General features: G+C 55.4%; 1 protein-coding gene across 4 annotated transcripts in view; it reads left to right on the forward strand.

Moving 5' to 3' along the window:
- CTDP1 (CTD phosphatase subunit 1) overlaps window positions 1-13,838 on the forward strand; it is a 35,280-nt gene extending 21,442 nt beyond the window's left edge. For 3 of the 4 annotated variants that reach the window (XM_040985159.1, XM_040985158.1, XM_040985160.1), the window contains 3 exons: window positions 3,559-3,721; window positions 9,715-9,902; window positions 13,273-13,838. In XM_040985159.1, the coding sequence (XP_040841093.1) occupies window positions 3,559-3,721; window positions 9,715-9,902; window positions 13,273-13,414 (493 nt within the window). In that variant the 3' untranslated portion in view covers window positions 13,415-13,838. The remainder of the gene's footprint in view (window positions 1-3,558; window positions 3,722-9,714; window positions 9,903-13,272) is intronic. The other variant, XM_040985161.1, reaches the window with a different exon arrangement.
- Window positions 13,839-22,004: the final 8,166 nt, after the last annotated feature.

The following is a 22,004-nucleotide window of genomic DNA, read 5'->3' on the forward strand; positions in this document are numbered from 1 at the left end:
GCTCACACAAACGAGTGTGGATGGAGGCTATGACAGGAGAGGGGCACCGTGCCAAGGCCTTGCTCCCCCAGTCCCCACCCCTCCACAGTCACAGCCCCTTAGGGGCCGTCCCCAGTTTGTGGGAGAGTCAGTTGGGATGCACCTGCTCTCACACTCTCGACACCCTGAAGCCTCCTTCTGAGGTGTGGTTGGTGGAGTCTTTTCTGGTGACCAGCCCATCCTGAAGCTGCTTGGGGCCAACCACCATCCATTCAGCTGTCTGGGGACGCCCAAACGTCAGGAGCAAGTGTTTCTGAGACATGAAAGCCACAGTCGCCCTTAGGTATCTGTGTTTTTGTGTTTTGCTAGCCGCTTCACTCTAAGCTGGCTGGGATCATGCTGCCCCCATGACCACTCACTTGCCTCAGTGACTGCCAAGAGCACAGGTCCTGTGACACCGGCCCCCATGACTGGCCGTGTCCACTGCAAGCAGTTTCTCATTTCTGTGTGGCGTCTTGCCAGTGGCGCAGCCACTCTGGTTTCTGATGGTTAACTGGCAGTTGTACACATGGCTGTGCTGTTCACAGAAGCAGCACCTAACCCTCAGAATCTTTTCATGCTGAGAAAAAGACGGAGTTGGAGTTTTTTGTAAACATGGACAGCAACTTTGGCATGTCTGAAGGGGCATGGGCTCCCTGGGCTGAGAGCAGAGGAGAGATGGCTCTGGGCCTGAGTGCCTAGGTGACCACGTGTCATTCTGGGATGTGATGGGTGAGGCCTGCAGAGGGGAGTGCCCCCAGTGCGTGCTGGGTTCCTTCCAGGGAGCTGCTTCTCTCCAGTTCTTTATAGGTCAGAGGGATCATGATGGGCCTCAGCTGTGACCTATGTCAAGGCCTATGACCTATGCTGTGACCTATGTCCACTCTGCTGAATCATTGGCAGGGCCAAGGGGCTTCTGTTCTCCCAGCAGTGTTGGTGCCACCATTAAGAGCTGTGCCGTCACACTGATGAGATCAGCCATGTTTGGGCCCTGCTGCAGCCTCCCTGTAGGCCAGCAGTGAGGGTGGCTGGACAGTCTCAGCTGCAGAGAGCCTTCGACTCAGGTTAGAATGTGTTCTGGTGCTTCTCCAAGGGTGAGAAGACCTGTCAGAATGGCAGGTTCCATCTGTTGGCACCTCCCTGGACTTCGTGTGATTTCACAAGATGCCTGCCTGGCCCGTCTCCATTCTGGCCCTGCTCTCTTCCACTCCTGTGGAGCCCCTCCCCCATGCAGAACCCTACAGCAAAGCCCATTGTGACAGCACACACATGATGAGGCCATGGATGGCTCTCACTGGAGACTTCAGGGACTGTAAGTTGGTGTTGGTCTGGCAGCTGAGTCCCTGGAAGGGTGTGTCAAGTGGATCTTACAGGCTTGTAGGTGAGCATCAAACAGCTCTTAGGGCTGCTGCAAGTGTGCTCAAGGTTGGCAGATGAGAGCAAGCGATGGGAGAGTTCTCATCCAGCAGCAATTCAGGGGCCCCAGGCTGCAGCAGCATGTGTACCTCACCCTGACCAGGGCTTCTAGGGTGAGGGAGACTGGTCTCACCAAAAGAATGCTGAGCTCCTACACCACAGAACCCTCCAGGTGCCCTGAGGGTCAGCTACTAAAATACCAAGCAGCAGATAACTGCATACAGTCACTGGGGGGGCGATAATGTTCAGTGTCACAGTATGTGACATTCAGACATAGATCAGTGTGGATCACAGGAGTGTGAGGATCTCCTAGCTCAGAGTGGATCACGGGAGTGTGTGAGGATCCCATAGCTCAGTGTGGATCATAGATCAGTGGATCACAGGTGTGTGTGAGGATCATAGGTGTGGGTCATAGGAGTCTGAGCCAATCTAAAGCCAGGAGCCTCTTCAGGTCTCCCACCTGAGTAGAGGGTTTCAAGATCTTGAGCTGTCTTCTGCTTTTCTAGGCCATAAGCAGGAAAGTGAAATGTGAATGGGGCTGCTGGGACTCCTCAAACCAGTGCCCATATGGAATGCCAACACTGAAGGCAGAGGTTGAACTTAATACACTGTAGTGCTAGCTCTTTACTCTTTTTTTGTTGTTGCTGTTGTTCTTGTTAAGCTTTATTTATTTTTCTTGGCGAGGTAGATTTACAGAGAAGGAGATACAGGAAGATCTTTCTGCTGACCCACTGCCCAAGTGGCCACAGCAGCTGGAGCTGAGCAGATCCAAAGCCAGGATTCATGAGCTTCTTCCAGGTTTCCCACACGGGTACAGGGTCCCAAGGCTTTGGGACATCCTCAACTGCTTTCCCAGGCCATAAGCAGGGAGCTGGATGGGAAGTAGAGCAGCCAGGACACTAATCGGCATCCACATGGTATTCTGGCACATGCTAGACGAGGAGTTATCCACTGAACTGTGGGTCCTCCTCTCCCTTTTTTAAAGATTCCTTTGAGAAGCAAAGTTAGAAAGAGGGAGAGACAGAGAGAGAGGCCTGGCATTCTGTGGTTCATTCCCACGTGGAAGCTGGGGGCTTCACCTTGCTCTCCAGTAGAGTAGCAGGACCCACACTTGCGGACTGTTCGCTGCCACTCTCCCAGTCACATGAGCAGCAAGCCAGCCAGAGCGGAAGTCAGAACTTCCCTCATCAGCAGCAGTAAGTCTGCATCGTGCATGGCCTGTGCCACGAATCAGCCACACTCCATCCAGTGAGGCAGTGCCCAGTGTTCCTGCCCACTAGGAGCCTGGCCAACCCTGGAAGAGAACAAGTAGCCATTTTAGAGTCCTGAGTGCTATGAGCATGTAACCAGCTGTTTCCAGGGGAACCCAGAGGGTCATGGAGCATGGAGAGACAAGTCCATGTATGCATTCATGGGTATCTGAGCTCACAGGAAGTGTGTGTGTGATGGGAGAGCCTGCTCTGGAGTCTCAGGCAGCTGTGCCCATTGTGGGTTTGCTGACTGTGGCAGATGGAGAGAAAGCATGAAGCCAAGGTGACCCCGCAGGGAGCCTTGCCAGCAGCAGTATTCCTCCACACTGCAGTTAGCAGACTCGGGGTGGGGCTTGTGATCCTGCATGTGTGATGTGACTATGTCTGTCTCCTTTGGGAGTGGATGAGCGTCTGCTGGTTGACGTTGTCAGAATCCCCGTTCTTTCCTGGGTATCTGTTTTGTGCCCGAGACAGGTTGTAATTGCTGTTTTTGTTTGGCTTTGCTTTGTTTTATGTTTTGCAGCCCTCCTGGTCTTATTTTGAGGGCCGATAACACTTTCTGGGGACATGCGCATCTCCCTTCACATTTGCCCTTGATTCTGACCCCATTGAGCCAACCACTGGCCTCCAGATGGGGCCTGTTGGGGAGCAGGTGATGCGTGATGGGCGGGTAGCCTCAGAAGCCTGTCTATCCCTCACCCTGACCCAGCCATGGGGAGCAGGACGCATCTGTACCTGGGCACTGTACCTGCTGAGGGTACAGGGAGAGCCCTGTGGACAGTCCAGCGTTTTCCCAGCCAGGCACTCTGCTGTCTTGTGGGAGGGTCAGCTCTGGTCAGCTGCATTTCCTCATGGGCCTGTGAACTTGTTGCAGAGCTGCTCAGACACTCCAGCCACAGATGTTTGGTGGAGCAGTACCTGACGTGTGCGATGGGGAGCACCCTGGCCCTTCCCGGAGAAAGCGACAGCCTAGTATGTCGGAGACCATGCCGCTGTACACCCTCTGTAAGGAAGACTTGGAGAGTATGGACAAAGAGGTGAGCCACGGGTGGGCAGGACTCCAGACAGAGCGGGAGCTCTGAGCCAGCTCTCCTGAGACTCTGTGGCTGGGGACACCTAGGACTCATGTCCCCCTTCCATCCTGCTGTCACAACAAGGGGTACTCGAGGCAGGTTGCCATGGCTGCTTGGCCTAGGACCCTTGGTGTGCCATGGCCCTGGGCAATGAGGAGCCATGGGGAGAGTTTCCCAAGTACAGAAGTGAGGACCCTGGAGCTCCAACCAAGTCCAGTTTTGACTGGGACCAGCATACAGCGGGGACTTTGCTAAACTAGAAGTCATGTTGTAAATCAGTGTTCTTGTTTCACAGTGTGATTTTACACTCAGAGTAGCATGACTGGCCCTGCCAAGTCCTCATTGGCTTACAAGGACCACCTGCCAGGGTTCTTGAGGCAGGAGTGTGCACAGCTGGACCTCACATAAAAGCAGGTCATGATGGCCATGCCATGCCCACAGCCAGTGTCTGGCCACTCCTCGCTCAAACAGCAACTGCACTCAGTGTCCAGTGGACAGAAAGCAGTAACAGATGCACTGATGGCCAGCTGATCTAGGTTGGTGCCACGTTCAGGGAGGGTTCAGCCATCGTCGCAACATGCTGGGTCTCCTGCTTGTTCGTCTCTGGGCCTGGGCTGCTGTCTCCATCCCACACCTATACCCATCCATCCATGTTTCCCTTCCAGCTTTCAGGGTTTGCCTTGGTGCCTGTGCTAAGGCAGCTGCAGTTCTATCACAGAATTGGAATCTTAATGTGAAGCAGAAACCCCAAATGCACTTAGCATTGCAACCACTCAACACCAGGTCCTTTTTCCCCAACAATAGCAACCCTGGGCCTCAAAAGTGGCTCTTGAGAGACCATTATCAGACTGCTGCTGTGGGTATGCTGAGCACTGAGGCTGTACCCTGGCCAGGAAACCCATGGTTTGTGCCAGATGGGAGCTTCTTGGGCACCCGTGTGTTCTTGCCATCCCCTGGTGTCACGGGGAATACCACTGTAGATCAAGGTGTGGTGGGCAGTGGTGTAAACACCATCTGTCTGTCTACATGCGAAGAGACACTTGAGTGGAGAGGGAAGCTATGGCCCGAGATTTAAGAGCCCTCTGCCTTTGCACAGGATGTGCAAGCATGGAGCCGTCAGTACTAACGCCTGGTGAGGCCATGGCTGCAGTGCCTGCCCACTTCGGCCTTCTATCCTGCCTGCCACCACTTCTGCAGGACATGCTTCCCTCCAAGGAAAGCGCACACTCTTGAGTCTTCCGTGCACTGGTTCACGCCTCCCATGGCCGTGGTGACCGGACGGGGCAAGGCTGAAGACAGGATTTTCATCCTCATCTCCCACGTAGGTGGAGGGGCCCAGTCACCTGGGCCATCCTCTGCTGCTTTCCCAGGCAGGTTAGGAAGCTGACTGGCAATGGGGCAGCCAGGACTCCAGTGACACCCCACATACGCTGGGATGCCTTAGCCTCACCCAGCGTCCCACTGTGCCGACCCTCCGACTTCCTGAGGGAGGAAGTCTCCTTTACATCAAGCATGACATTTTACATTTGCTGGAAAGGAATCCAGATCACCCCTGGGTCTTTTCTTGTTTGCAAGCATACCTGGCTCAGGTTGTTTAGGGGAGCTTTTTGGCCTACCTTCCCACCGAGTGCCTCATGCTGTGTGCACAGTGTGACAATGAGCTCATTGCCCTGGCTTGTCTTCCATGGAGCTTTGCTGCAACGAGCCAGTAGGGAAGGGTCTTCCTAACCCTTGTCTCTCACCTGCATCTGGCACTCTGAACCTTCTGGCTCAGGGTGGGTGCTGCCTGAACTCAGCTGCCCTGAATGGCCACCTCCTGTGGGAGCCACAGCCAGCCCAGGCCCTCGCCTGCCTCAAGCCCTCAGCTTCATGCTGGCCCTGGGGCCCCAAACCATCCACCTCCTCAGTTCACCCTGGGTTTGACTGTCCTTCCTGGGAGGTTCTCAGAATATGGCCTTATATGAATGAGAAAATCAGGTGCCACACCTCCAGCCTCCAGCTTTAGCTCATGCAGGGGGCACTGCACACACACAGGGACCCACAGGGATAACTCCAGGGAGCTCTTGCTAGTCTCCAAGATCCCCAGACTCAGGTTGATGCAGCCTGGAGTTTTAGTATGAACCCTCCCCTGCTTCCAAGCACCAGGGCAGCCCTGAATGGCCCTGCCTTGCTGACATAGGCACCCACAGTAGATCCTTGCATGGCCTCTCAGGGTGAGGACTAGGAGGAAAACCCAGGCAATGAGAGCCGTCCATGTGTGTTGAGTGCCTGGCTTGTGTCTCTTCTCCCAGAACTGCCTGGGGCCTGCTCTCCGCTCTGGCCTTGCTCTGCAGCCACAGCACAGCTCCTGCCCAGCCATCAGAGTATGAGCAAGTGGATGAGCACCATGTGCGTGGCACGGTCTCTCCGGGATGTGCGCCTTGGGCTTGCCTCATAGTAGCTTATCTCCTTCCATGCCCGTTCAAGGGCTGGGAGAAAGTTGGAGCCAGAGAACCCAAGCCCTAACAGCAAGTAGCCTAATTGAAAGGAAGTTGCCCCCCGCCCCCCAGGCAGCCCTGTCAGCCACATGCTGCTTCCCATTTACTACCTGCTGCCTGCGGGGGTCCCTGGTGGGACGACTACATGCTAGGGCCAGCATCTGGCCTCTCCAGGTCAGCCGAGGGCCTTCGTCACAGGTGGGCCTGGCCAGCAGAGCTGATGTTGTCTCTGTCTGTAGCATTGACTTTCAGAGTGTGTCGATCATGGATGCAGCTTCCCCTGTAAGTAGTGCTGGCAGTGTGGTGCTGCAGTGCAATCTGCATTCACAGATTCTGGTGTGTCTGCCTGCTCATTGAAGGCCTCACTGGGCAGTTTCAGTTCCACCTGAGGTGGACAGGGTGATGGTCGCATTCCTACTTCATATTCCAGTGCCTTCCCTGTGTCTTGCACGTTCAGGCCCACACTCTCCTCTCCGTGCTCGTGGGGAGCTGTGTGCTGCTGGCCATGGTCTCTGCTGTGGGGTTTTCCCACAAGCGTCCATCTCAGTGAGGGAGTGAAGCCACAGCAGCAGGGCCTGCTGAAGCATCCTCAAGAGCACCCGTGTTTTCATGTGACAGCCGTGACACTTCAAAGGTGTGGTCAGTGTCTGAGCCTTGAGACCCAAGGTGGCACCTGGGCAGCACCAACAGGCAGTGGGGTTGCCATGGCACAGCCCTCACTTTTGTCTCCCATCCTGCCTGCTTGCAGAGACGGTGCCGCTTCATATGGCCACCTGCTACTGGGTCCCTCAGCTCCCTAGTAAAGCAAGGTGTGCGCACGGTGTCCGGATGGGTGCCAGCTGTGTGCCTGTCCACTCCTGTCGTTATGTAGGCTTATCCCTGTGAGCACCCCCTCAGGTGAGGACTGAAAACTCGCCTCTTTGAGTATCTGCAGTGTGAGTTAAAATGCTCGGATTCGTTCTGGACAGCTGCTGCTAGGCACAGCCTCTCCCAGACAGTGGAGGCTGCCCACTGGGGACAGGCTAGAGCCTGCTACTGGGACCCAGAGCCATGTGTCAACCTGAGATCTTCAGACATACACGGCTTGTGTGTTCACATGTGCTACAGAGCTTTGCCTCTGAATCTGGCTCAACAGAAACCACATTGGATCATGCCAGGTTCTCCCTTGCTGGTCAAAGTCTCAGAAAGGAGTGACTTTGGGCTGTAGTATTTTGTGGTTTGTGGAGAGGCGTCTGCCCAGGTACTCCTTTGGAGCAGGCTTGGGGTGTGATTTGGTTCCTGCTCTTCTAGGGTGATGGGTGTTTCTCTTGGAAGTGGCAGTTCCCCTCTTCAGTCAGTGCTGCTCTCCGGACATTGGCCACAGCCCCAGCGTGGAGCAGTGCGGCTCTGTCCTCCGGGTTTCTCTTGGGCTGTGAAGTGCTGTGTTTATTTTCTTGGCTGCCATCTGTCCACTTTACAGCACATTCCAGTTCCAGCCATGTTAACTAACAGCCGCGTATTTGATGGTAGAGAATAAGCACGTGGTGTTTTGCTTTGTATTTTTATAACTGATCTGTATGTCTGAAAAGTAGAGTGACAGAGAAAACCTTATCTGCTGATTCATTCCTCCAAAGTCCACAGCAGCCAAGGCTAGACTAAGCTGAAGCCAGGAGCACCACTGGATCTCCCACATGGGTACAGAGGCCATGAGGCCCTTGGGCCATGCTCCACTGCTTCGCCAGGTGCCCTAGGCAGCAGCTGGATCCAGAGCTGGCCTGGGCTGGCTGAGCAAGCTAGACCAGAGAGCCAGTCCTGCCTACCTCTTGTTAATGCATGGATTTTTGGGTTCAGGTCCCCCGCTTGGGTCTTGACGCCGTGCTGAAAGTGGTACCTGCTTTCTCTCAGCACAACGTCCTAGCCTATGGACCTGTGGGGGTGTCACAGCCCCTGCCTTGAGGCCACAGAAGCTGTCCACAACCTAGGGATAGGCTGTGTGGGCCATGATCACGTGGCTGCTGGAGGGCAGTGGGGTTCGGGTCTCCTGTGTGATGGGCAGGTAGCCTGGCTGGACTGAGGCCCACGGGTCTCAGGGACGGAGCTGAGTGCTGCCATGCTCCACGTAGCTCTGCCGCACGCTCCATTTCAGCAGCGTCTAAACAGCTTTAATCCCATAAAATGTGGGTCTGAGTAGTGGGGACAGGAGTGTGTGGGCTTCAGGTACCCTTCAGGTGGCACCATTTCGGTGGGATGGATGTGTTCCATGAGTCCCCAGCTGGGCTAATTGTGTGTGTGCCTGTACACCTGCAGGTGCCCTCTGGGGCTGATGTGGCTTCCACAAGGCCAGGAGGAGGTGCTTCACCTTGCAGGTTCTCAGCGTTTCCTTGGAAGGTGCTAAAAGCCAAAGGCCTGCTGGCGGGGTCTGTGATTGAACGCTTCCATCCCCACTTGGTGTGGTGTCTTAGCCTCTGTCCTGTGCCTGGGCTGGCCCTGCCTTGCTCTCTGCTCCCTGCCCTCTCTTCCACAGGGGTCCTCAAGGTGCCTGGTTGCATTGTTGGGCCCACATGCTGCGTGCATCCTCTTGGGAGGGAATTCAGGACTTAATTCAGAATAAATTGAAGTTTTCTCTGTATATTTGCTTATATTAGTAAACGAGCTTCCTGGTAAATCACTCTGTACACTGCTCCTCTGGAAGCACAGCTGCCTTGTCTGTGTGACATGCTCCATTCCGGGACGGGGGACGCTGAACCCCAGGGTCCTGCTGGCATTCTTTGTCTATGACATGCTCCATCCCGGGCATACTGAGCCAGAGCACCCTCCTAGCATTCCGGACAGAAGAGGGGTTCTGCCCTTTGCTCAGCTGTCATCAGATGGGGTGTCAGTACCCATCAGACATGTCACAAGTCCCAGGTAACCCCTACCCCTCATGACAAACATGTCACAGGTCCTAGGAGATCCCCTCAGGTTGCAAGCTCAAGAGGCTGTGCTGCCTCATGCTGTAGCCCCTTGGCGTGGGTGTCAATGAGAAAGGAGGCCTTGCCGCCTGGCCACCATGGCCCCCAGAGGGTGGGCCTCACCACTGGCAGAAATGCTGGCAGAGGTCAAGGTTCTGCGTGTGTTTTACCTCCATGAAGGCAGGGTTGGCTGCCAGGGACAGAGGGGTCCTGCCTCACCTTCTGCGCAGAACTTAGCCTGCATCTGCCTTCTGATCCACTCCAGAGGTGCTGTCGGAGGAGGCCTTGGCAGTGGGTTGCCAGGTCCTGATGCAAATCCCACTGACCAGCAGGGTCAGCAATGTACCACAGGAGCCCCTCCAGCAGCCTGCTGCAGCCCAGTGTCCGTGTGCAGTTACACGCCCAGCCTCCCACACAGCGGAGCCGGAGTGTCTGAGGGTGCTAGTTGGTGCAAGCTGGGGTCTACCCACAGCAGGGCCAGGTGCGCACTGGCTGCTGACCAGCTCTGTGAGTCTGTGTGTTGGCTGCTGACCACCTCCACATCTTTCAGGTTGATGACATCCTTGGAGAAGGCAGTGATGACAGCGACAATGAAAAAAAGAAGCCGGATAGCCAGGAGGAGGGGCCAGAGGGGCGACACCCACCCATGAAGCAGGAGCCCTGGGGGGCCCGCAGGGAGCAGCCCCTCCGGTCATCTGCATGCACTGAAAGGACGGGGACCAGCCCCCGGGGACCCAGGTGAGAACGCTGGCCAGGTCCCTGTAAGGGCCACCGAGGTAAGAACAGGTAGCTGAGGCCCGGGCAAGGAGTTCTTAGGGCCAGGGTGTATACACACTGGCCCAGGCCCACATGCAGTCACTGATGTCCCGTTAGAACTCGTGGAGCCCTGGGAAAGCTCAGGGGGCCAAGCGTTAGGCCTGGTGGCTGCCCCGCCTGGATGCAGGCCTGGCTTGGCTGCTCCTCCAGCATGCTGCCATCCATGGGAGAGGCCTGCATTATGTCCCTGAGCCGACTGTTGGCGTATGGGATGTGAACCAGGGATGTGAGTTCTCTGTTACTGCTCTCATTCTCCCTCTCTTTCTGTATCTAACGCTCAGATTTTATTATTATTATTATTAGTTCATGGAAAGTGAAAATGCAGAATTTAGAAGTCTTTGCACGGAGTCAGCATGCCTTTTAATCCCATTCTCCTGGCAGCTTCTCGGATCCTTGTCTAATGTTTGTGCCGTGTGCCCTTGAGGGTGTGGGGTATTCCTCAAACTATGGGTCCTGCAGACCCAGCTTTCCAGTGTTGGGTTTTGCCATGTGTTTGTGATGTCAACTGGCACCCAGGCAGGGTTCCTTTGCCACTGCAGAGCATTCTCTGTATTGCTGACAAGTGGGTTTCCCTACATGAGGGGCGACCTGCGCTGACCAGATCCTCTGACCAAGTGTCCAGTGTGCACCGCTGGGCTGGTGCTCGGCCATGGGGTTGGCGGAGACGGAGCTGGAGGGCAGCAGCTCTGAAGCCAGGAGAGGTGGGCACAGGTGTCCACAAGCAATGTGGATCCTGGAGATACAAAGGACAGCCCAGACATGCTGGCTGCAGACGGCACCTCACAGCTGCCTCTCTGGGGAGGACCCCACCCAGCCGTAGGGGCCAGGGGCTCAGGGCCTCAGGGTCCAGTTACTCTTCAGATGTCCTCACCCGTGGGAGGCCCCTGGAGAGCATGACAAGATGGAGAAGGGGAAACAGCAAGTGTGGGGTCCAGTGCTGCGAAGCACACGAAGCATGCGCAGAGGGAGACGCATGGAGCAGCAGAGCCTGCTTCCTCAGAGCCTGGAGGACCCGGCTGCTCGTCCTTTCCCCTTGTGCCCGCAGCTGGCAGAGAGCAGAAAACTGCCCCACATGGGGGGCTCAGGAGTTAACGCCTCTAGAAGCCCAGCCTACTCCAGTGGGGCTCACAGCACCGATGGCTGGTCCGCCATAGGAGATTGAGCACCAACTTAGTGGCCACTTGTGGATAAGGAGCAATTTCCTCCAGAGCAGCTTGGAAAATTCCTTGAAGGCCTTGTGTTAAAGGTCTCCGGTTCCAAGCTCAGGGAGGGGCCTGAGCTCTTAGAGCACTGAAGCAGGGCTGGCAAGCAAACAGCCTTTACAGAGCAGCTGTGCGCCCAGTCACCTGGCACAGAGTGTGAATAGGAGGAGGAGGGAGGCTTTGGACTAGCAAGGGAACCCCAAACACAAGGCCGGTTATAGCGAACATGTGTCCTGCACAGTCAGGACTGCGTCAGGCTGCATGGTGCATGTGTGTCCTATACACTTTGGGATATAGTCAGGGCTACGTTGGGGTACACAGTGATCATGTGTGCTGTACAGTCAGGGTGCACGGTGACCGTGTGTGCTGTACAGTCAGGGTGCAGGGTGACCGTGTGTGCTGTACAGTCAGGGTGCAGGGTGACCGTGTGTGCTGTACAGTCAGGGTGCAGGGTGACCGTGTGTGCTGTACAGTCAGGGTGCAGGGTGACCGTGTGTGCTGTACAGTCAGGGTGCAGGGTGACCGTGTGTGCTGTACAGTCAGGGTGCAGGGTGACCGTGTGTGCTGTACAGTCAGGGTGCAGGGTGACCGTGTGTGCTGTACAGTCAGGGTGCAGGGTGACCGTGTGTGCTGTACAGTCAGGGTGCACGGTGACCGTGTGTGCTGTGCAGTCAGGGTGCACGGTGACCGTGTGTGCTGTGCAGTCAGGGTGCAGGGTGACCGTGTGTGCTGTACAGTCAGGGTGCAGGGTGACCGTGTGTGCTGTACAGTCAGGGTGCAGGGTGACCGTGTGTGCTGTACAGTCAGGGTGCAGGGTGACCGTGTGTGCTGTACAGTCAGGGTGCAGGGTGACCGTGTGTACTGTACAGTCAGGGTGCAGGGTGACCGTGTGTACTGTACAGTCAGGGTGCAGGGTGACCGTGTGTGCTGTACAGTCAGGGTGCAGGGTGACCGTGTGTGCTGTACAGTCAGGGTGCAGGGTGACCGTGTGTGCTGTACAGTCAGGGTGCAGGGTGACCGTGTGTGCTGTACAGTCAGGGTGCAGGGTGACTGTGTGTGCTGTACAGTCAGGGTGCAGGGTGACCGTGTGTGCTGTACAGTCAGGGTGCATGGTGACCATGTGTGCTGTACAGTCCGGGTGCACTGTGACCGTGTGTGCTGTACAGTCAGGGTGCACTGTGACCGTGTGTGCTGTACAGTCAGGGTGCACGGTGACCGTGTGTGCTGTATAGTCAGGAGCCTGAGTTTTCTCTGCTCTTTACTGCTCCCATACCAACGCTCCCTTCTCTGCCTCCCTTCCTCCCCTGGAGTCCCTCCATTCCCAGCAGACCTGCTCTCCCCCGACTGCTGATCAGACTTTGTTCCCCCTGAATGTGAAAGTGGCTCACTCCCTTGGTGTCGTCTCTCCAGGGATGATTGTAGGCGCCCCCCACCCCAGGCCATCTGCAGTGGGTGGTTCACTTGACATCTCTCCACAGTGGATAAGAAGGGACTGGAAGTGGCGGGCAATCGCAGACAGCTGTAGTGTGTTTTCACGTCCTCCATGACCAGGAAAATGCTAGCTGGGTTTTACTCATTTGAAGCCACAAATCATTTTCTCCTTTAAAAGTGTTGGTAAGGGCCCAGCGCCATGGCCTAGCAGTTAAAGTCCTTGCCTTGCACGCACCAGGATCCTATATGGGCGCTGGTTCTAATCCCAGCAGCCCCGCTTTCCATCCAACTCCCTGCTTGCAGCCTGGGAAAGCAGTCGAAAGCCTTGGGACCCTGCGCACCCACATGGGAGACCCAGAAGAAGCTCCTGGCTCAGCTTAGTTGTTGCAGCCACTTGGGGAGTGAATCAATGGAAGGAAGACCTTCTTCTCTGTCTCTCCTTCTCTCTGTATATAGGACTCTCCAATAAAAGTAAAATCAATCTTAAAAAGTGTTGGTGAAGGCATAACTCATGAGCTACAATGCTGGGGCCATGGGTGCCTGGGACCTGTGTACACGTGCCAGTGCTAATGTGTGTCCCTTGAGTGGGGGGTAGTGCCTGGTACCGTGGTGGAGCTGAGTGTGCCGAGCCATCCTCACTCCACTCTCCTTCTCTTCAGAGGCCACAAGAGGAAGCTGAGTGAGGACAACGCTGCCAGCGACTCCAGCAGGGGGTCCAGCGACGCGGACGGGGAGGGCAGCAGCTCGGAGGCAGACGAGATGGCCGCAGCCCTTGAGGCGGAGCTCAACGACCTCATGTGACTGCGGGCTGTGCCAGGGACTGGGGACTGTGCTGGCTGGCAGCCACCAGGCCAGCGTTCGCTGCCCCCTTTCTCAGAGACATACAGTCGCAGAGCTCTACGTGCAGAAACACATTATTTTGCAGAAATGGGTGTTTTTAAGAAGTTTTACTACAAAGTACAGGAAAGTCTACTTTTTTAAGTGAGAGGGCGTACTCACCCAGTACCCCCTGTGCGGTGAGCTGCTCCTGGCCTCTGCAGCTAGAGGGGTGTAGCACAGCACTGTTGGGGGCCACCAGCCACTGGGCAGAGCTGCACGCAGCCAGGAGCAGGCTTCCCTCCGCCACCTCCCCTCTGCACGGAGGCCTGATGTAAAGTTTTGTATATCTTTTCATACTGGATCCACCATGCAGATCTTCTCTCATTTAATAAAAACTCTTTTCATACGCTCTGCTCTCGGTGCGTTGCTACAGGGAGCTGTGGGCCCTGTGGGGCTCGCGTTTCAGCTCCTGATGTGGTGGGGCCTGCCGTGGTGCTCCCTGGTCAACACTCAGTGCCTTTCTGGTCTGGTTGAGAATCTGCAGAGGGGTAGCCATGTGGCTCACCTGGGGAAGCCACCGGTTGCACTGCCTCAGCTGCCCAGCTTCTGGTCCAGCTCCCTGCTGACAGCAGAGGATACCAGGGCTTGTCCCCTAATGGAAGAGAACAGAGTTCATGGCTCCAGGCTTCTCTGTTCTGGCCTGATCATCGCACAGCCACTTGAGGAGCAAATCTGTGGTTGGAAGCTCCCTTTCTATGGGAGTGGTTCTCCCTCACTGTCACTGCATCTTTCAAGTAAGTGGAAAACCAACTTTAAGGAAGAGAATTTATGCACTCAGGATCCCAAAGGAAGGTTTCTAAGTTTCTTCTCCTGAGGCACAGGCTGGGGTCCCCAACGGTGGGCCAGGTCAGCTCACATGAAAGGATCCACTTTTCCCTGTGCACTTCTGTGAGAAGCTGCAGTGAGCCAGGCTGCCCTCCACTGCTGCCCCCTGTGGCCAGCCTTGCAGGTCAGTGACCCTGTGAAATGAAACACTCATCTGAACCTCATAGATAGACATGCAAATACCCAGGGCCACACACAGGTCACCCTGCACCCCCACCCCTCTGCACACCCTCAGTGCCTGTGACAGGCATAAAGGTGTCCCACTGGAAACTGTTGTGCACACTGCCTGGTGTCTTCAAGAGGATTTGCAAGATAAAGCAAAGGAGACCTCAGTGAGTGGGTGCCGACCCGCTGGGGCCCCTGACCCACAGGGTGCTGGCCCATGCAGACCATTTGGTGGGTGTTAACAGTTCATCTGTCTCCCGCGAGGGTGTGGGTTTTGTTCTTTTTATTTCTTTAGAGATAGACGCTGAATTACTTAAAGCTAAAATCATGGGAAGGGCGGAGTCAGGGCAGAGACCTGTCTGTCCCTTTTGTCAGGGCTCAGCCAGCTGCTGCTGCTCTGAGCAGGACCAGATTGCAGTAGACTAAGGGGCACCCGACATGGGATGCCAGTGTCCCCATGAGCAGACTGACCCACTGCCCCTGGCACCTCTTTCATATTATTTCACTTGATTTCTTCAGAAATGAGCCAGCCCACACCCCTGATTTATTCTTCCTGTCCCCTTATCTCCCTGGGTGTTCCCGGGACACTGTTCCTGCTGGGCACCTGCTCATCACTCCTGCCCCTGGCATCCAGCCCTACATTCTGGCAGTGTTTTCCAGAACGTTTCCACATCCAGGCAGCATCTGGTACCCAGGTGGCAATATGCTCATCCCTCTGGCATCCGTGGGACTAAAACCTACCACTGGATCCTCATCTGGTCAACCTGGCCACCCGCTGACACTCCCCACTTGCACCTCCCGGAGGAGGAGGAACAGGCAGCCTGGATGGTGCTGTTTCAGAATGCGAAACAGACTCGTGTAGTCTGCTGTACATCCTGGCAAGCACCTGAACCAGGGCAGGAGGCAGGCCTGGTAAGGGTCATCATGGGTCGTTCCCGCCAGTTTGCGTGAAGGCAAAGTATGTGGTGGGCAGAGGCAGGCTGGACTCCAACACCCACCCATTAGTTTGTGTAGAAGACAAGGCTAGAGCCAGAACTGACCCAGAAATTGCAACTACCAGTGTGTGCGTAGGCTGATTTGGGTGTTGAACTGTGCTGGACCCTGTATTGGCAAACACAAGAATCAGGCCTGGGGTCATCAGATGAGGTTTATTTAGCACTTCTCCCCCTTCCTGCCTCCCCGCCAACTGAACCACTGGACTCAGAACTCCAGCCATGGAGAAAATTGCAGGTTCCATGGTCTGACCATGGAGTGCTGGGCCTCCCCAGAGGCTTAGATGGAGCAGTGGACAGCATATCAAGATGCAAATGAAGGACTTGGCAGTACACTGGAACCTACAGAGGACACCTGGTACCATAACAGAAGACAGAGGACAGAACAAATTGATCAGCTACCCCAGCCAAGCGTTGGCGGTGAGTATATATGGGCAAACAGACTCCGAGGTGGACTATGTCAGCCAGTGGATTCTGGAGAGATTTCATCGTGATTGGAGTGGCAGGATCAGCAGCAATTCAGAACTGTTGAACCATGAAAACCACTTAAGCAGGAGCCTTGGAGCATGCCCCACATCTGGAACCCTGGGATGGTTGGGAGACTGGGTGTGGCTTCTCCCCTTATCTCTCCCCTTTCCCCAGATACAGGAAGGAAAAAAGAGAATGTGAAAACAATGGTCTTACCCACTTTTCTCTAGCCCTTGACCCTTTGCATCCTAATCAACTATGTAAAAATCATCAAAATAAAATTAAATTTAAAAAAAAGAAGTCCCAGCCTGGCCTGGCTGGCCTAGGTGGTATGGCCTCAGCTCTCTGCTTCAGCCATTAAGTTTTTGACAAGAAGGACCATTGTTTTGTTTCTGGGATCCTGCACAGCATGGGCTGCAGTTTTTGTGTGCCTAGGCCTCAGCCTGCATGTTCCCATGTGTGATGTGGGCTGCGTGCTCCCATGTGTGATGTGGGCTGCGTGCTCCCATGTGTGGTGTGTTGGCTGCGTGCTCCCATGCATACAATCTTGTACACAAAGCATCAAGTGAACTTGAGGCTCAGCAACAGAAGTCTCTATAGTTGCTTTCCCTCAGTCCTGCCTCCAGGACACACGGGTGTGGAACTCTGTGAATTTTCCCAAGGGCTTTGCTTATCATGCAGCTCCTACTGGAGTCCCAGGTGTACGGCGCGTGCTCCTGTGTGGGCAGGCGATGCTGCACTCCAAGGCATCACTTGGCTCAGCCCTGTTCTGTCTACAGCTCTGGGGTCAGACCACACAGGCCCAGCTGACCCTGAGTTCCAGTGATGGCACCTGCAAAGTGTGGACAAGTTCCAGCAATGTCAGCACGTGGTATGTCACTTCTAAAGGTCGACAAGTCCCAGAACATTCTTATGGGACAGCTACTTCCCAGGTCTCCCCAGAGGACCGTGTGCTCCAGGAAAGTCAGCCTGGATTCAGGCAGGGACATCCAAACAGGAGGACTTGGCCTCTTGCCTGTGTTGTGCAGGGAACAAGGTCAGAACACTGCTGGAAAAGGAGCAAGGGGTGGTCCCTCACCCACCTGTCTTCTCCCAGAGTTCCCCAGTGCCCCAGGCTCCTGCATGAGAGGGTTCACCCTGTGTGTTCCCCGGGGCCACAGGCTGCCCCTGCTAGTCTAGCACAGGGTCAGGAAGAACGGTTCCCATGTTGGTCGGGAGGCCTTGCAGGAAAGAGTCACGGGTCACACAGGTGATGCAGCCCTGTCTCCTGTTGCCTCCCAGGACAGATGTGAGCCCCAAGACCGGGAGGGGCTCCATGTGGCTACTGGGGACCAAGGCTGCAGAGATGCAGCAGGGGCCTCTTGTGACCCGACCCAGACCTAGCATTTCCTAAGTTGAATAAAGCCATACCACTTTTAAAATTTGAAGAGCAAGGCTGTGCACATGAAAGTTTGCATCCGTGTAAAATGGAATGGGAACAGTGAGGAGTGGAGGTTAAGGATGCAGATGTGAAGCCATCCCAGTGTGGATGTGAGCAAGACCGGGGCAGCAATGTGGGGCAGCGGCTCAGCCACCACCTGCCACACGGGTAGCCCACAGGAGTGCCCCTCAGAGTCTCAGCTGTTCCTGCCTGGCCCCTGCCACTCCCGTGGGAGACCTGGCTGGAGCTCCTGGTTCCTGGCTCAACCACTGGAGGGGTGGATGAACAAATGAAAGGCCACTTGATTCTCTCTCTCACTGTCAAATAAGTGCGTCTGACTTAACCCTGACAGTCCAGGGTGGCCTCCAGCAGTTAGGGCAGTTGACAGGTCGTGGAGTTTGAACTTGGGTTACATGGAAGGCGAGGAAGACTGGGCCAGCCAGGGGAAGGACATCAACATGGAGGGGGCAGGGTGACATCAATGGCAGGATTAGCCATGGGGAGGGGTGGAGCTGTGAGAAGCCTGTGGCTGTGGGCTAGGCGGGGCCTCTTGAGAACAAGGAGAGGTAGACCAGCTGAGGAAGCCAGCTGCAGTGCATGGAAGCCCCAGGGACTTCAGCAGGCAAGTTGGAGCCTCCCAGCATGCAGCAGGACACAAAAGGTCTCATCCACCCTCTGACCCAAGAGTGCTGCACCCTCTGGTGAGGTCTGTCACCTGTGATGTTTGAATGGGGTGTCCTCCCTGAGGCTGGAGTCTCTGGTCCCCTTTTCCTGGCCTGAAAATTCCCCGAAAGGGCCACAGCTCTCCTTCCTGTCTTTCTGGAAAGTTCCCGACTCCTGCCCCATCCGCAGTATGCCATGAGTGGGTCCTTCTGAGCAGAGTGTCCCTGCAGCGCCCAGGATGCTCGCTTAGCAGGTTGGTGAGGGTGATGATGGAAAGTCCGGGTGTTTCAGTCAAAGGCCCACGTGGACTATGCACACAGCGTGTCCACTGGTGAATCGCTGCGGACACTGCTGCCTCGACCGACATCTGTCCAGTGGGTCCTTCCCCCGTAAGCACTGTCACGTTGCTGCAGGGCTACACTCCGGCCTCTTCAGCCTCTTCAGGGTTCCACCCACAACGTCCTCCCATCTGAGGTGAGTCAGGTCAGCAACCGGGAGTTGCTGTTCACGGCCCTGGACACTTGAGCCACTCACAGGCTTCCACTGGCAAGCAGAGCGATCTGCCCCTGCCAGGCAGGGAACATGGCATGCTCAACCAAGCATGACTCACCGCCTCCAGGACCATCCTCCCAAGTGGACAGCCCTGGCCTGCACACACATTCTTCCCTCTGCCCAGAGCTGGCCCTCGGGCTGCTACACCACCAGGCCTGAGGAGGCGGAGGTGCCCACGCCCCCTTCCGCCCAGGAGACAGGGACTGACCAGGGCGCCCGCTCCTCTGCTGTGGAAATTCTGAGGACATAAGGTGTCAAGCCCTGGAGGGAGAATGGCAAGGACATTGGGTGCCTCATGCCCAACGCAGTAGGGCCTGTGGTCAGGGGTCGTGGAAGCACAGGGTGGCTGTGTGGAAGCAGGCAGTTAGATTCGAGCACAGGCAGGCTGCAGCCCTGGGGAGTCAGCTCCCTGTGTGTCTGGTAGCATCCACAGCCCCGAAAAAGCTGCACCTGTGAGCTGTTCTTTTGCCATCTGAAGTTCAAATTCTCAAATTTAGAATTTGGTTAGGGTCCACTTCCACAAAGAAGTGTTTTAGAGCTAACAATGTTTGGTATTTTTTCTTTCTCCTCCATGGAGAGCATTTCTTTAATTGCTCTGCTGTCTTGGACTTATGCCAGAGTCCAGCCCTAGCTGAGTTCAGAACTCGTGAAGGGTGCGTGGATGAGGCGCAAAGAAAGAGACGGACCACTAGGAACTCTTGATCATCCTAATGGACTACGCACAAAAGCTGTCCACTTTATACAGAATCAGTCAAACTCTGGCTTAGACTTTTTACGTCATGGTCAAGTGGGTGTTTCTAAAGATAACTCTGCCATTTGTTTCACCTAAGGCTAGGATGTTAACCACCTGGTGCCTGGCACCTGGCACCTGGCTAGGAAAAAGTTCTCAATAGATGGTGCATATCGATCACTAACACATTCCTACCACAATTACTCTACAGCTTGGTCTTGAGACAGTCAAGGAAGGAAGAAGGGACCTAAAAGATCAAAGAAAGAGGTAAAGAATAGATTCCCACTACACCTGAAGACAGAACACCCTTGATTAGCATAGGATCAAAAAAGGGGGGTTAGCACCCTTGATTAGCATAGGATCAAAAGGGGAGTTAGCACCCTTGAATAGCATATTGCCACAGGATGTAGCTGTAACAGCAATAACAGCTTTTTGGCTAAAAACAGTAACAGCAACATCAGCTTCTAAGCTCCCATTGATATTTAACAGTAACTCCGCAGAGGCAGACAATGCCTAAATAGATTACAGAATTCTCAGCGGGGTTGTCCGGTGTCCATGCAAAGGGAGGCAGAGCTGCATTCAGGTGTTGTAGAGACATCCACCGGGCCTTGCCACACAGCGGGACATTCCTTGCGGCCTTGCCTGCAAAGGAACGATACTCTTCACACCTTCCTGTCTTCCACATCCATCACACGGGCCCCAGCAGACTTACTGCCGAGCACATGTGAGGAGTCTCTGGGGAGCTTGCACTCTGCCCAGCAAGACATGGGTCTCAGTGATCGCTGGTCCGTAGGTGTTTAGGAAGAAGGAATTTTCCAGCATCCCACAGGGGCACCGACTCAGCCACCGCCCTCCCCTCCGTCCCGTGGTTCTTGCACAGCAGCTGGCTCAGTCCTAAATGGCAGTGCAGGGTCTGGTACCAGAGAAGCCACTGAGAGCTGCTAATGCAGTTTCGGGCTTCCAATCTGACGTCACTGCCTGCACACCACTCCGTGGACAGCCGGTGATGAGGTTGGGATGAGTGCACGTGTATGGGCTGAACCTTGGGCAGGTAACGAGGGAAGCAGGTGCCCAAGAGATAAGCAGGATGCTGCCAGCACAGGAGGCAGAGGCCAGGCTGCCTGGCATCCCTGAGTGTGTCCATCTCACACCCCAACCTGGCCTCCTGTGTGTCCTAGGGCCTTGGGCAATCTGCAGTGCTTGCTCACTCTGCTTCCCACACGGCCAGTATCTCCTGATTCCCTACTGCGGGGTATGCAGCTGGCACAGTCTGCTCTGGGGAACAACTCAGGCTGAGCTGGGGGCTGGTCCATGAAGAGGCCCACAGGCTTGGTGGGGAGATCAGCCATGCTGCCTGACCCCAGACCCCTCTTAAGCTGTGACACTCCCAGCGTGGCCCAGGGCCAATCAGATGGACTTTCTAGGGTTGCAATCACCTTCCAGGATCTGAGGCCATAACCACACTGCTGACCAAGGCAGACAGTAACCAGCACTCTCCAAGAGGGACTTCTCAGGCCACTTTGTGCAAGAGGACTTAGCTCAGAGGACCCGGTAGGTCTGGCAATGCCCAAGCTGTGACCAGCACACAGCCCTCCCTGAGCTTGCTTCCAGCCTGGGCCCCAGTGATGGATGTGGCTGCCTACTTCCTGCACACTCAGCCCTAGGGCAGTCAGTTGTCTGGCATGGCCAGACAATGTTCACTTTGCCTTTTCCAGACTCGAGCATGCTGTCGTACGGCCCAGAACCCACACACTGCACACACTGCTGTTCCTGGGCCATCCTGTACACTGGCACTCTCGAGCACAGTGTGTTTTCTAAAGATTCACATATTTTTATTTGAAAGGCAAGTTTTATAGAGACACACAGAGATCTCCCACCTGCTGCTTTACTCCCCAAATGGCCACAGAAGTTTCCTCCAGGTGTCCCACATGAGTGCAGGTGCCCAGAGACCTCGGCCATCTTCCGTTTCCTTCTCAGGCAAGTTAAAGGAAGCTCTGATTGAACAGGCAATTGCTGCATGCTAACGGGAAGCTTGACTGATGACAGCTGTTTTGAGTTTGACGAGTCAGCACCCCAGGTGAGTTGGGGGATGGGTTAAGAGATCAGCAGACAGCACTGTGTCGGCTCACGGCCTTGCCCTGCACCGCTTGATGACAAGGTTCCTGTGTGACACTGTGTGCCCCTTCCTGGCACTCCACAGTGGAATCCCACAGGAGTCACACGGTCTGAGAAAGAGGACGTGCTTGGGGTGGTTTCCATGCGCAGTCACGTGATGACTGCAGTGCCGGCCAGCAGATACATCTTAAGAGAAACTTGCTAACCAAATTGGAACTTTTCAGCTCTGAGAGGGGAGATAGGCTGCACTTGTCACCATCACCTGTCACATCTCTATTTTTAGCTCCTGCAGTCCTGTTTGGAGGCTTGGGAGTTTCGAGAACAGTGGGATGGTTCCTCTGCTGGGAGTGCCCACTGCTGGGTGCCCAGCAGTTCCTGGACCCCTTTCTGCTTCGTGATGATGAGCAGGAAGCCCTCCCACAACAAACATGTGCTGGCACGCTCCTCTCCTGCCGCCCAAGTCGCCTCTGAACCATCACTAAGCATTCCTTCCCTGGAGACGCAGCAGGGCCCGGGAGCCCTGAAGTGAAGTCCGAGTGACTGGAAATCTCACCTCAGCCTTGAACTGAGCAGAGCCCCAGG

Source organism: Ochotona curzoniae, unplaced genomic scaffold (assembly GCF_017591425.1).
Source record: "Ochotona curzoniae isolate NIBS_2020 unplaced genomic scaffold, NIBS_Ocur_1.0 contig_43, whole genome shotgun sequence".
NCBI classification, from domain to species: Eukaryota; Metazoa; Chordata; class Mammalia; order Lagomorpha; family Ochotonidae; genus Ochotona; species Ochotona curzoniae.